The 14,967-nt window shown below is 38.9% G+C and overlaps 1 protein-coding gene across 2 annotated transcripts in view; it reads right to left on the reverse strand.

Annotated features, from left to right (window-relative positions):
* Positions 1-14,967, reverse strand: part of LRP6 (LDL receptor related protein 6) — a 123,098-nt gene that overhangs the window by 23,465 nt on the left and 84,666 nt on the right. For both annotated transcript variants that reach the window (XM_015870801.2, XM_032446571.1), the window contains exons 8-13: positions 10,425-10,641; positions 9,255-9,544; positions 6,837-7,063; positions 4,461-4,645; positions 3,899-4,225; positions 119-321 (exon numbers count right to left, since the gene is read on the reverse strand). In XM_015870801.2, the coding sequence (XP_015726287.1) occupies positions 119-321; positions 3,899-4,225; positions 4,461-4,645; positions 6,837-7,063; positions 9,255-9,544; positions 10,425-10,641 (1,449 nt within the window). The remainder of the gene's footprint in view (positions 1-118; positions 322-3,898; positions 4,226-4,460; positions 4,646-6,836; positions 7,064-9,254; positions 9,545-10,424; positions 10,642-14,967) is intronic.

Raw genomic sequence — 14,967 nt, forward strand, 5'->3', positions numbered from 1 at the left:
GTTTTGCCAAGTGCCAGTCGGTAACATACAAGAAATCTGTAGATCGAAATTATTTATGTATTTTCATACATTCTTGGGTATGGAACATCTTTTAGGAATTGCAGTGCCTGCAGGTTACCTGGCTGCCATCTTCCTGTGCCTTCCTAATGATGTTCTGCCGTGAATCAATCCAATACAACTGTTTATCCAGGGGGTCATAATCGATGGCTCGAACATTTCGGAGACTGTGGATAGGAAGTATGATATCTGGACTCTGCTGCTCATCTATCACCATGCGATTAATTGCATTCTTCTGACTGAACAAAAGAAAGGTTGTAGGAGCTTGATGGGTTAAAAAAAATAAAAGGAGAGGGAAAGGGTTAAACACAGAAATAATGTTGAGTATTTTTATGCACAATAAAAATTACTTTACAAAACACCATGTCAAATATTTTATCCTCCTTTGAAAACAAACAAAACCAAAAATAAACAAACAAAAAAAATCCAAGCAACCCAAGTATGTCCAAAACACAACACAAAAACAAACAAATAAACAAACTCTGCTCTAATTAGTTTGAAAAGCCTTTGAAATGATTACTCTGAAATTCTGAATGTAGGTGTAGTGTACCTAGCAAAGATAAGTTTGTAAGTTGCAAGTCTAGTAAACGTGAAGCCTTCTGTCAAAATCACCTCACTAGCAGCCAACTACGCATCTCAAGGAACTGTCAACTTTCTTTCTAAAGAGATTCCAGGAAAACACATCTCCACTATTTTGAACTTTTGCTAGGTATGCAAAAAGTGGTTTTGTTGTTTTTTTTTGCTATTCTTTGGCCTGCAGAGGAAGCTGAGCAAAATGCAGCAATGGCTCTTTATTTAGAGGTCACAGGGATCAGAGATTGCCATTTGGTGGTTCCATCTTGTTACTGCAAACTCCTTCTATCAGCACCAGAATGGAATGACAAATTATAGCCTGTGTGCAGGTGGGGTTTTTGAAGGCAAAAAATTATTTTCACTCTCCTTGTATTTATTTATCTTGCTTATACCTTGGTGCTTACCTAAGAACACTGATGTGTATTCAGAAAAGCATCAGATGCTCTGCTCTGGCTGTCCAGATGCCCAGCAAAACTTTCCTGGATAAATGATACTCATTCTTATACATCTGAAAATAAGACCTCCTCATCCTCTTTAACTGTAATAACAGCTGTATCAAGCAGCAAACATGTAAGGCAGAGGTGTTTACTGTACTATTAAAAATGAATTATTCCCCATATTACATAACTGGGTCAGAAAAGTGTAGATGTAGTTAAAATGCCTCCTCTTTTACACAGCACTCTTTTCAGCAGTGTTCTACCTGGAACCACTGCTATGCAAGACAGCACAAGAGCAAGCAACCAGAAATGAAGCTTGCAGCTTCCCTGAAGTTTGTATAATCAATTTGCTATAGCACAAGTCTGGAGAGATTAGCAGCGGGACACTGTGCTCATTCAATCCAGCCTGTAAAACAGGTAAGGCAATACCTTGGCAAGGGAAGGTAAGAAACAACATCACCTTTCTTTGTTATTTCAGGCATACACATTTATCTGCTGCTGGGAAAGAACAACAAAGAAAAAGAGTGCATGGGGAAGTTTCCTTGGTAACTGACACTTAATCCTAACTTCCTAAAACAGCCAGACCTAATTGCAAGGTATTTTTGCTTTCTGGAAAACCTGTATTTCTCTTCCCAATGTTTCTGCAAAAATTTAAGCCTTCTTCCTATTAGCTGCAATCTGTAGAATATTACATGTAAAAAGCAAACAAAACTTTATATTAAATGTGTAGAGCAAACTAATATATTGAGAAGACATCAGTATTCTTACCAAGAAGCTAAGAGATTAATGCTAGGGAAAAATAGCTTAAGATAAAACAGTGCAGACAAATATGCCATCGTAAGAACCCAATATTTTCTATTTGTTTCCCCAGAGTCCCTCTCACTGTCTAAGATTGCCTGGCTTCCAACTCTGAATTGATGGCTCATTACAGAGGCTAACAGTACACTTTCCCCTTTGAGTCCCCACATCTCTGAAACAGTACCAATTTCAGAAAAAACTTCCCAGTTTTCATCATTTTCTCTAGAAATTGTCACATAATTTAACTATATTTTTGGAGGGCAAGGGGAGTGCAATCAGCACATCTCTTGTGTAACACTGCATTCAAACTTCACAACACACAGTAGGTCTGGTGAGATACCGTGTCTAGTGAGTTCAGTGTGTCCTTCCCGTAATTAAAAGAATCTATGAACACATGAGCAGAGAGATCCAGAATGGAGGAACTGGCCTCTAGACAGGGCTTGGGATAATTATAATAATAATAATGTTCAGGAATATGTAAGCAAGTAAAATAGGCAAGGGAAAGTTAAAATGATTCATGCTCCAATTATAATGGCCAAGAGTAAAATTAAATTATAAGCAGAGAAGCCTAAGTCTCCAATTACCTACAAATGAGAAGCTGGAAAGTTACCAGATTTGAACATGGCAAAAGGAATACTCCTAATGCATTATGAAAGACTGAACCATTCTGCAGGGAGACAGTTCTGTTTGTTCCCAACTACTTCCTTTGTTTTTTTTCTTCCTTTCCTACTTTTCTCCCCATTTGCACTGTGAGTGCGCTCTCACTGGAAAATACCATTTTGCTATTTATTTTCCACTGAAAGCCAAGTTCTTCCACCTATAACACCACAGTAACCACTGGAATGGTGTCAGCTGTGCTTCTAACTTGCAGGAAGATGTGAGAATGTTCACATACAAAAATCCAGCTGTCAGGCAAGCACCTCTTGTAACTGACTGACAAGGAAAGAAGGGATACAGAACACACTGGGGGATAAAGCAGGCTTCTCTAAGGAGCATGATTTAAGGAAAAATGTATGAGGTGGCATTCATGGAACAGGGCTACCCTGCTTTTGGCTTTAAAACAACAGTTGGATCTCTCTATTCAGGCATAATGCAGATGAGATACAATCTGTCTCCCTGTACCATGAATCTCTTAACCCACCTACTAATCTGAATGACATCAGTGGAAATCAGCCATCCAGCCTGCCTGCCAAAATTGTGAGTGCTTCACTGGCAGCCAGTTATTGAGAGATGGATAAATTATTTGGTTAGAAACTAATTACACACAGCCTGAGGGGCCTTGTGGCTCATATTCTACACAACAATGAAGAAAAATGGGACTTGGCTGCAATGAGATGAGAAATGTGAAGTGCTGCAGAGGCAGTGGGGCGCAGCCTCTCCTCACTGGGGAAGGAACTCATCTCTGGGGCTAAGAGTGACCTATCACAGCATCACATCAACCAGCAAACAGAAGTGCTACAGAATTAAATCTTAACCTACAGGAAGGCTATGCAAACTCCAGAGTGCACACACTGAACTACCACACATTTTTTTAAATAGCAGGCAAGATTAGAAAGAAAAAAAGAAAAACAAAAAAGCAAGTAAGCACTTGATAAGAGTAGACAAACAGATATGAAAACAAAAGCATGTCTGGCTTTCCCACTTACACAAATTTAGCTCATTGAGTCACTAAACTGCTTCACTTGAGCCATTTTTCTCTTTTTTTTACCGGGACACTGGTGTGTTGCAAGATTTCCTTTTTGCCTTTTAAGTTTTCCCCGTATCCTTTCAAGTTAGAAGGATTAAAAAATTATACTTAACAATGCATACTTTTATTGCTATCTTTATCCAGTCACACACTCTGCTCTTTCTGAAGGTAGAGAGGGAACCAAAATTTTGTCAAATACACAGTTGGTATTAGAAACTAGACTTGACCTATCAGTAAGGCAAGTTTGACCATCTCACCTAAAAGTAAAACTTTCCTTTCCTGCAAGTACCATGCTTGCATCCATTAGTAAACATCTGCTACTGTATTTCACTTAATCATCACTTACCACTGCAAGTCCTGTTGTCAGAGTTCAGGGAGTAGTGAGCAGGGCACCCACAAACAAAACCACCAACAGGGACTGCTAAGCAGAGGTGAGAGCAATGGCCATTGCTAGAGGCACACTCATTCCAGCCTGCCTGTCTGGAGGAATGGAAAACCAGGATGTCCATAACATAATCCAAATGCCCTTGGATGATAGTTCTGTTCTGGCCACTCGTCTTGTTGGCCCGTTCAATGCTACGCCGGCTCCAGTCTGTCCAGTAAATGTAATCTTGATACTGAGTCAAGCCGAACGGGTGAGGCAAGTCATCAGCTATAATCTCACGGTCAAGGCCTGTTTCCAAAAATGAAAGGAGAAAAAAAAAAAATCAGTATTTTCAAACAAAATGGATTCTGGATAATGCTTTAGATGTGTCATATGCACTGAAAGGTTAAAACATAGTTACTATTTCACTGTTACAAAAGTAAATTATATTTTTGTCTTAAGACATTTATCAAGCAACAAATTGTCATGGGGGGGGGGGCTGTAAAAGAGCAGCAGTACCCCTGTCCAGGACTCTGGAGCTCACCTAGCATGTTGGAGGATTCTATCAGGTTGGTATCAAGGTCAGTCCAGTACAGTCGTCTTTTAGCATAATCAATAGTTAGGCCGTTGGCACGTCCCACATTTGGTACCAGAGTAGTCCGCTCACTGCCATCCATAGAAGCTCTATCAATCTTTGGTTTACCACCCCATTCAGTCCAGTACATAAACCTGATTGAAATGCCAAGAAGAAGAAGAAAAAAAAGTTTAATAAATAAATAAAACAACTCAAGGGAAGAAACCAAATAAGTAAAAATCCTTGGAAAGTGTAGAAGAAAACAAAACTTGTAAATCTAAGTATTTAATAGGCCCCATTACAGTAATTTTTATTTATTTATTCAAAATACAAACAAGGAAATTAGTCAGGTTTTCTCAAAATGCTTCCAACATTATTTTTTCCATTTGGAGATGAATTTTCACCAGCAAATTTTGCATTAAAGTACTTCAATTTTAACTAATCCATGCACATCAGTTAGGAATTGAAAGGCTGGCAGTTGGGCATGTTCATCTGTACATACTTATTTAACAAGAAGCTTTCCTTAACACTCAGCTTCTGTTTTTATTCTCTTGTCCGTCAAACCCAGGAATTGAAGAAAAGGAAGAAATGTACAGTGTGTCTGTTAATAAGCAAATCTGCTCACAACTAAGTCAATCGGCTGTTTAACAGCATGCTGCATTTTTGCTGGAGGCAGAGTGAAACAGCACTGTATAGCTATGTATGTATTCACGTGCCAATTTATGCCATTTAGCAGAAGCACAGACTTACATGTGTTTACATTTTCTTTAGGCACCAAACAGTTAGAGGATTGCATATTTGACATTTGGAGTCAAGCAGCTACTCACTTCTTCCAAAATGTAAAGCCAACATCAGTTTTAAAATGAGACAGTAACGGGTCAGTCTTAACATCTTCCATGACCTTAGTAATAAGCACCTGTGAAATTCTTTTAATTTAAACCAATAAACAGTGGGAAAGGTTGCTTCAACACTGACTGTCAACTATGTTCTCTTTAGATACCAGGAATACTTACCCATTCTTCTTTCTAACACTAAAATATTTTGCAAGTTGTGGACAGAACAAATTCATGTTAGAATTACCTCCACTGTAGCAATGCCATGAAAACTTCCATATGAACTACAATGACATAGTTGGGGTCTAGAACAAGCACTGGTCTAAAATTAAACTAAATTATACTGACCGTGGTGAAGACACAAATTACTGAATTGTACTAATCCTTGGAAAAAACTGCTCTCATCATAGAACTTGAATCAACTGTAGCAAACCCTTGTGCCAATTAACTAGATCCAGCCATCTGGCCTTGCATGGTTGTTGATGTACCACTAAAAGCAGTCTGTGACATATCGGGGCTGCATCTCATCTCTGTGTCCCACTGAGGTAACAGTAGAACCTGGCTGAACTAAGCATGAAGACAGTTGCTACTATCTTGCTGAAACTAAACAGGAGGGATGTATTTTCAGGGTGCTGAGTTTTCTCTAATGCTGTAATTATAGTGTCACTAGAAACTGATACATTCACAGCACCTGAAAATGGAATTCCTTCATTTATAAAATAATGCCTCAAGTTCCCTCATTTGTGAAATAATACAATGCTGGTATAACGTCAAAAAGGATTTGTAGTAATTAATGTCAAATGAGCATTTCATGTCAGAAGAGCTATTTCAGAAGCTAAATAATTTTACCTTGTCTTGTTCCCCTCTTCTCCTCCTCCCCTCACTTTTGCTGTTATACTTGAATCCAACTGAGAAATTTCTTCACAAGAAACATTCATTTTGATGAAAGGTAGGTATATAATTGTACTTTTTCACTATTTTTATTTCTCTTGGCCAGATTGACAAAAAAGGCTCCCTTATCTGAAGAAGCAAATTCTTTCCTTATTCTCAGACTTGAATTTTCACTTCCTTACTGTCAAGGTAAACCCATTAAAACCGTTGTTTGTTTTGTTTTTTTTTTGGACCCTAACTTGTAAAATAATAACATTAATAATAAATTTTTAAAGGATCCTCATTTTTAAAAAGGACAAATATTTTCTTTTCAACGCTATGGCCCTTTTCCAGTTAATGAGTTCCACAAACCTAAGTCTACTTTGATTCCGTGGTTAATTAAAAAACTAAACATAAATCCCTTTTTAATGAGCTTCCCTGATTTTTTGTGTAATATTCTTAATGATTATTCAGGACATTAAGAACATACTCCTTCAGCCCTCATACTTTAAATTACCAGGTTATATTCCCCAGCTCAATCCTCTCAGGATTTATATGCAAAGCCTAACTAACATGCCCTAGAGGAAGCATTAGGATGTTGTTTTTCAACATTCATAAACAGAAAGTTAAATTAGCAAGTTACCCCTCTGCAGGATCCAGTGCCAGTGCCCGGGGACTGTCAAGATCTTTCCACACCAACACTTGGCGATGCTGGCCATCCAGCTTTGACACTTCAATGCGATTTGTTCCAGTATCAGCCCAGTACAAGTTCTTCCCCAGCCAATCCACGGCCATGCCTTCAGGGTAATCCAAGCCAAACTCTACAACGTGTTCCAGTGCACTGCCATTCATAAATGCTCTGCTGATGGTCTTTAGGGATGTAAAGATACACAGGCAAATTAGAAATTTTACCAATCTGTCATTGGGCTGGTTGTTCTCTTTGTTGCATTTTAAGTGTTTTCAGATTCCAGGCATCTCATAGGAAAGAAGATCATACAGTGTGCTACTTTTTTGCAAGGCAAACAATGCTGCTATTCAGAAGTAATGATTTACTGTACTCTGTGAAAGTATTCTGTGTCAATTACAATAGTGGTCCACTGGGAAAATAAATGGGATAACTAGTATGGCTCAATTAAGCAGTCTACATGCCAAAGTGACCTTAACTTGGTGCCAGCTTTGAGGGGGAAATATTTTGGCTCTCCCAGGACAATACTAAAGCATCAATGCTACAGCATCGAACAATATTTAAAGCAACCTAATGAGAAAGTTCAGGACAGAATAGCAAACAGACGAAAACATGATAATGGCCGACTAGCTCGGCAGTGTAAGTGCTTTAGTACCGATGGTTTAATTTAATTTCAGTAAGCATGATTTCTTCCAGGTCTTCTACTCAAAAGACTTCTTATAATTTTCACAACAATCAATCAGTCTACAACAGCAAATAAAGCCAGAATTATGTTTAGGAGTTTAGGCATTCCATAATTTACTACGACTAAGTATAAGCCTGAAAGTAAAGGAATAATGTTAGTATGGTATAAAACTCTACTTGGCGAACACAGACTCCTCATTCTTTGTCCACTGTACTCCACTCTGCACAAACTTCTTATGCTTGTAACACATCAGAAATTAACAAAAAAAGTTTGATATTTGCTTTACTTGTAAGTTCAGGTGCTATCTGCTAATTATGCAGTTTGTAACTGCACATGGTGGGGGAATGTTTCCCGGTTTTCACTTTTATTATCCATAAAAAAAGATTGTGGAGTCTTCCTTTTATTTTCATTTCGAACACACTCCAAATGAATACCATACCTAAATAGTTCAGCCAAGTTCTTTCTCTCAAACTAATTTAAACACTATGGTTTTTAACTTTTACGATTCTTCTGTTGCACAGATCCACAAGTTATTATTTGCATGGGTCTCAATCCAAGTGTGAAAAACTTACTTTCATTAAGAACTAATTTTTGGTGCTCACAATTCTCACTACATCTACAACCCTTGAAAAACATGCTAAATAACTAGACTTGTTAAAACCAGAGATAGAAGACAGACAATACACCAACTTCTACCACTCTATTAGCCACCACATTTAAACAACTACTGTCAACCTTTTTTTGATTTGTTAGTCTAGACCCTAGCCCTGATTTACTAAGCTTGTAACATCTCATGTGCAGTAGGTGTGTGAGTCAATGAGCAGGTAAGACCTATCTTCACTTCCTGACATAAAACAGGACTTCTGCCCATTAAATATATGAGTGTTGCTCAAAAAGTAATGCCTCCTATTTTGTTATGTTATTCCTTGATATCAAAAGCAGATGTTGGTAGAGTGGCAGAAGAGGCTGAACCTCCCCACTACTATTCCATTACATATTGTTGTGTGACAGATGGCAGCAGATAGACAGTCTGACAAAATGGTGTCTGACATGAAAGTGCATATGAAGCAATGGTATGTCACTGAATTTCTCTTTGCAGCAAAATGGCACCCACTGATTTTCATCAACACTTGCTGAAAGTTTCTGGAGACCAAACAGTGAATGTTAGCACAGTATGGGTGGGGGGGGTGGGGGGGGTTCGTTGTGTTTCAGCTGTGGTGATAGTTACCTCCACTGGTGCAGATTTTTATGAGCCCAGCAGCAGGCTCTTATTCATCACCAGGGAAAACAAACAGTTGGTGGTGATCACAAGATTGTGTTTTGTAGATGAAAATTTGCTCTATCAAAGAGCATGGTCTTTGTATCTATTGTAGTTTCTATAGTAATAAGTAGGAGGCATTACTTCCAGAGTGACCTATGAATCTTACAAAAAATATGAGATCCAAGACCTCCTGCTGCTTGGCACTCCTCTCAGCTTTCTGCCATAAAACTTCATTTTTGCAGACTCATCCTTTATGTGAAATGTGCATATTAGATTTAAATGATTCACATGAGGGAATTCTTTCCTAGTCAGAACCAGCTTTCCCAACTATCCTTTCAATCTGGTAAAACATATTTGTCAATCAATCCTTATCTATTTCAAAAATCTTGTAGCAAATTAGTAGCCATTTCAGAATATCTTCCATCTCTACCTTCAGTGAAATATCAGTCCAATAGATTCTGTTATCAGAAACATCAAAATCCAGAGCAGATGCCTCCTTGACTCCAGTAAGTGGAATAGCAACATTGTTGTTGTTTGTTTCTAAAGAGATTCGTCTAATATCCGCTCTCCGAGAAAAAAGAAGGAAAGCTTCTGGGACAATGCAGGTCTTCATATCATTGATGAGCTCCAAGCCTATGGGACAAGCGCAGCGAAGGCCTTGTGGTCTGTACAGACACAGATGGCTGCAACCACCATTATCCTCTGCACAAGGGTTAGTACCTAAGCATACAAGACAAGGAAAAGCAATCATTACAGACTGTCTTCTTTTGAATACAAAGCCAGACCTCACATGTATCAACAACAGTACGAGCCTTTTAAGAAATAGAAGTAGTATTCTACCTTTTGCCCTGAATGAAGGCTGGACACGTACAGCCAAGCATTTTCACGTAGCAGCAATGCAAAAATATACCTCAACTACATTTAACTAATTCCCTGGAGTACAATCCAGACATGGCACCAAGAAACTAAAAGCCCTGCCCATATGGCAGGATATTCAGGATACGTGACAAGTTCTGTGATGCCACAGCTCAACTGTACCAGTGTTTTGAAAACCAATTTGAAACTAGATCCTGTGTTTTCATTCCACAAATACCACAGAGCATAACGTACTTCTGCTTGTTTTTAAGGATGATTTTGCAATATTCATTTGTGAAACACTGAAAAGACTAAATGTGGCTCATTCTTAGCTCTTGCTCACCAAGAGCACATGTTCAGACTGCAGGATGAATACCTGCTACAGCTACAACTCCAAAAGCAGCTGGGCTAACCTAACAGTCTGCTGTTCTCATTTTCCCTGATCTCCTCTCCTTACTGGATCCAGGGCTGTTCAGACCTATGAGGTGTTCCAGTTATCCAAGCAGGAGAATGGATGGGAGCGTCATGGGCATTGGGAGTGTCTGATTTTTTGTCTTACTATTCAGCCAGGTTAGAGAACTGAAGCATCACACAAAAGACACACACTCCTTCAAACTGCAGGCTGCAGCTATCAGGCAAGAAACTGTATTCTAAAAACCTGACCGGGTTTAAGGCGATCCCTTCAAAAGAACACTGGTGAAATTCTCAATTTTATTTTACTAGTGTGATTTGTAGAGTCACTCACCAATCATCTGGTGTACATTTGTAGCTTTGAGGCCCATGAGATCAGGCAGTTGATCAATGATGATTTCTCTTTCTGCTGTCCGCTTATGCACACGTTCAATACTGCGTCTTTGCCAGTCTGTCCAATAAACATAGTCTCCCAATAATGTGAATCCAAAGATGTGAGGAAGTTTGTCCTCTACAAGAACTCTTCTCCCACTTCCATCAGCATTCATGACCTGTGAATACACATGAACACACACAAAAACTTCCCATTACCCAAGGATATTCCAAGATTGTAAAAAAAGGGTGACTTAATAAACTACTGTTTTCACATCTCCCTCTTGGTCTTGCCTTGGTGGAATGACATAGCCTTAGATAAGTCTGTATGATTTCCTATTCTTTCCATGGCTCAAAGACTTGTGCAGTCACAACCATAACACTGTCAAATGGATGATGTCTTGTGGTCAAAAAAATGTCCAAGCACATGAGAAATGAGAAGACTGGTTTGTAACAACCCCTACCCTTTGTCTATGAATGAGCAGAGAAGGAGAGAGGAAAGGTACGGAGAAACAACATTGGAATTCATAGCTTTCTCAGCATATGGTATAATGTGCAAGTGAGTAAGATAAACTGTTTTTAAGCTCACTGAAAAAAAATGAAAAAAAACCAAAAGCTAAAACCTTCAGAATAACTAAATTTTACCTTAAATCTTTTCTTGGTCACAAAGCTCTAAGCACTGTCACATTTAGTCTCAGTATGTTAGAAGGGGAACCAAATCTTTATAAGCACAATTCCTGTATTCCTTATAAAGCACATACAGGGGCTTGGCATACTCTCTGGTTTCTAGGAATAAACTCGGTCGGTTGTTTTTTTGTTTGTTTTTCTTCCTTTAAGTCAACTACTCTGTGGAATTGGCTTACCAAAAGCAAGCAAACAAACAAACAAAAACCAGATCTCCAGTCTACTAGCATATGCAGCACACTTCTACACACACACCAATAAATACATATGTTTCACAAAAATGAGACGAGGCATTACTTAGTGGAATGCTTTTTCCTGAGTTCCCCCTAAGATTCTTCTGACAGTCAAGCACAGTACTTGCAGCTACACTTTGCGCTAAGGTGCATTTACCGTTCCAAACCTGTAACTTATGTCCTTTATACTAACAACCAATTCCAAACATAGCTTTTCCTATCACAGATTGTTTAGATAGGCTCAGAGCCCAGTATAATTGCCTGATTTCCAGACTTCCTTTCAATAACAAACTCTGCTCTTCCATTTTTATTCTGCTTCAGAAAATTCCAGCATCTGCTGGCTCTCAGTTCCTAGCAGCATGCTTTCTACATTCTGTTTTGATAAATGAGGCTCCTAAACAAGAGTAATGGTTATCTTTAGAACTGGGGACATAGATTTAGCATCCATAAGAATTATAACCCATGAGTTACAGTTCTTAACACTATTATGAAAGAACACTACTAAGAAAGCATCACTATCACAAAGAAAAACTGCTCATTCCTTTGTCTACTACCCCTTTCTAGCCATAGCACACAACTTGAACTTCTGGGATGACTTTCACCCTCCCCCTAAAACTACGGAGATAAGCCATTTCTTTGCAATGGATTAATATATGGTAATTAGTGCCTGTTAACTGAATCAAACAGACATATGAAACAGGCAGATGCTGGGAAGTTAATTGACTCAATACACACAGTTGTAACCAGTGAAACATAACTATCACAGGGCTCTACCTTTAGATACTACAGTTTTCCCTTTGTACTTAGAAAGGAAGAAACCATTGCATTTAGGAGGTGTTCAACTACTGGCAAAAATTATTAGTTGGAAGATGTACAGTGTGATGAGACTTTCTCCAGCAAACTTAAGGGAGCTGTTCAAATACGTTTTGTCGTCTTATTCTGAAAGATAACCAGAAAAAGAGACAGGAGGACTGAAACATTAATATCTGCTTTTAATTAATTTCTGTTCTGCCACATACACATTATTCTGAAAGCCAGCTTTATGCCTGCTAGACAAAACAGATGCCTATTAATATGCTTACACACACCTGCCACTCTCCTTCCTCTGCAGTCTTATCTGATATCACACATCTGTGTGATATTCCTTAATGTAAATATCTGCCTATTAGGTACCACCACAGAAATTGTTCCATGGCACCACAAGGTCTGTCCTCACTTCAGCCATGCTTTAGGAGATTTGAATAGAATCTTGTCAGGTTAAAGCACCAAACAGCCTAGAGTAAGCAAAGTGACAAGGGATATAACACACAAACAAAATATATGATGAAAAAAAAAGAGTTACTAATCAATAAACTCCAAAAACTTTCAACATAATCTTTTCAAAAACTGAAATTAACTTGCATCCCTGAGTCCCATCTGATACTGCTTTCTGCATTCATACCCTTTCTCCAGTCTCAGATGGATCAGCTGAACACAGTGAAGACTAGCACAACTAAATCCCCCATACGTGAAACCCATTTTCTACTATGAGGCAATGTCTCCAGTGGACTATGCTGTTTTAACCACAGTGTGGTGTGGGTTTCACATTCTGAGGCCATTCTGAATACTGCCAGCCACAGTGAGAATATACACAACAGGAAACAGATGCAGTGTAACCACAAACACTACCTAGACTGAAAGAATGAGATGTTCCATGGAAAAAAAAAAAAGAAAATCATGTACAGAAATTAAATAGCCTCAGAAATTTGCCAGATGTCCTGCCTGTAGTGTATTTTGCTTATCATAAAACAGTAATTAATGCAAATCTGTGGGCTCAAACACACAGCTTATTCAAAACAAATAAATTAGTGATAAAAATGTGGGCATATTTAAGATGCTGTATTCAGTGCGGGGAGGGGGAGAGTGCAGTGCTGACTCAAGTAACGGCACATAACTGAATGCATTTTGAGACACTGGATGAACACAGGGCTCTGAATAGCAAAGAATATGCATCCATGCTTTCAGTTTTGGTAAAAGAATTTGAATATACAATCATAGAATCACAGAATCCTTAGAGTTGGAAGGAACCTTTAAGGTCATCCAGTCAAACTCTGCTGCAATGAACAGGGACATCTACAGCTTGATCAGGTGCTCAAGAGCCTGGTTCAGCCTGGCCTTGAAAGTCTCCAAGTATGGGTATTCCACCAGAACAGCCCCAGCTCTTTCAGCCTGTCCTCATTGGTGATTTGTTCCATTCCTTGGATCGTTTTTGTGGCCCTACTCTGGATGTGCTCCAACAGGTCTCTCTCTTTCCTGTACTGAGGACTCCAAATCTGGACTCACTACTCCAGGTGAGGTCTCACCTGTGCAGACTAGAGTGGGAGGATCACCTCCCTCTACCTGCTGGCTGCTCTTTATTAGATGCAGCCTAGGATACAATTGGCCTTCTGGACTGTGAGGGTACACTGCTGACTCATGTCCAGCTTCCCATCCACCAGTACCTCCAAGTCCTTTTCAACAGGGCTATGCTCAATCCTTTCATCCCCCAGCTTGTACTTGTGGAGGTTGCCTTGACTCAGGTGCAAGATCTTGTACTTGGATTTGTTGAACCTCATGATGTTCAACTCACTTCCACTGCTCAGTCTGTCTAAGTCTCTCTGGATGGCATCCCATTCCTTGGGCACATTAACCGCTTCCCACAGCTTGGGGTTTCAAGACTGCCTAAAAAATCTCTATTTACCTTTGCAAGACCATTTCCAGTTGATATAAATACATGACCTGCAAATTTTCAAACAGAATGTAGAGTTGCAATTAGATATTCAACTCAAAAATCTGGTTTCAGAACAAGGTCAAATATCACACTAGTTTTATGCTTTTTTTCCTCTCTTCCTCATTTAAAAAAAAAACAAAAAAACAAAAAACTTTTAAAGAACAATATTAAGAATTAAAATGTTTTGTTACTTACATATTAACAATAGTGTATATTTTGTGAGGGCTGCTCTGAAAGTAATGCCTCCTGTTTTATTATGTTGGCCCACAAAATCAAATGTGGATATTGCTGACATGGCAGTAAAGGTTAAACCAGTATTCCATTACATTTTGTTGCTGTGTGAGAGAGATGGCAACAAAGGAGTAGTCTGGCAAATGGCATCTGATATGGAAGTGTCTATGAAGCAAAGATGCACCACTGAATTCCTCTATGTGGAAAAAATTACTCCCACTGACATTGACCGATGTTTTCTTAATTACTACTGAGACTAAACAGTGAACCTGAGCACAGTGAGGTGGTGCGTGGTGTGTTTCAGCAGTGGTGACAGTGGGTCAGATTGTTATGAGCGCAGCATAAAGGCTCTTGTACATTACTGGGAAAAATGCACAGCTAATGGTGGTGACCATGTTTAAAAAGCGTTTCGTAGCTGAGAATTTGCTCTAGCAAACAGTATTACTGTGTTTTTTGTATCTGTTGCCGTTTCCATGGGAATAAATAGGAGGCATTACTTTTGGTGCAACCTACTTATATGCAGCCCATAAAATTTCTGTTCCCTAAATTTGGCTCAGGCAATACAAAAGGCTGGATGCTCATTATCTATAGGTATGTGGATCTTAGTA

This window comes from Coturnix japonica, chromosome 1, assembly GCF_001577835.2.
Source record: "Coturnix japonica isolate 7356 chromosome 1, Coturnix japonica 2.1, whole genome shotgun sequence".
Lineage (NCBI taxonomy): Eukaryota > Metazoa > Chordata > Aves > Galliformes > Phasianidae > Coturnix > Coturnix japonica.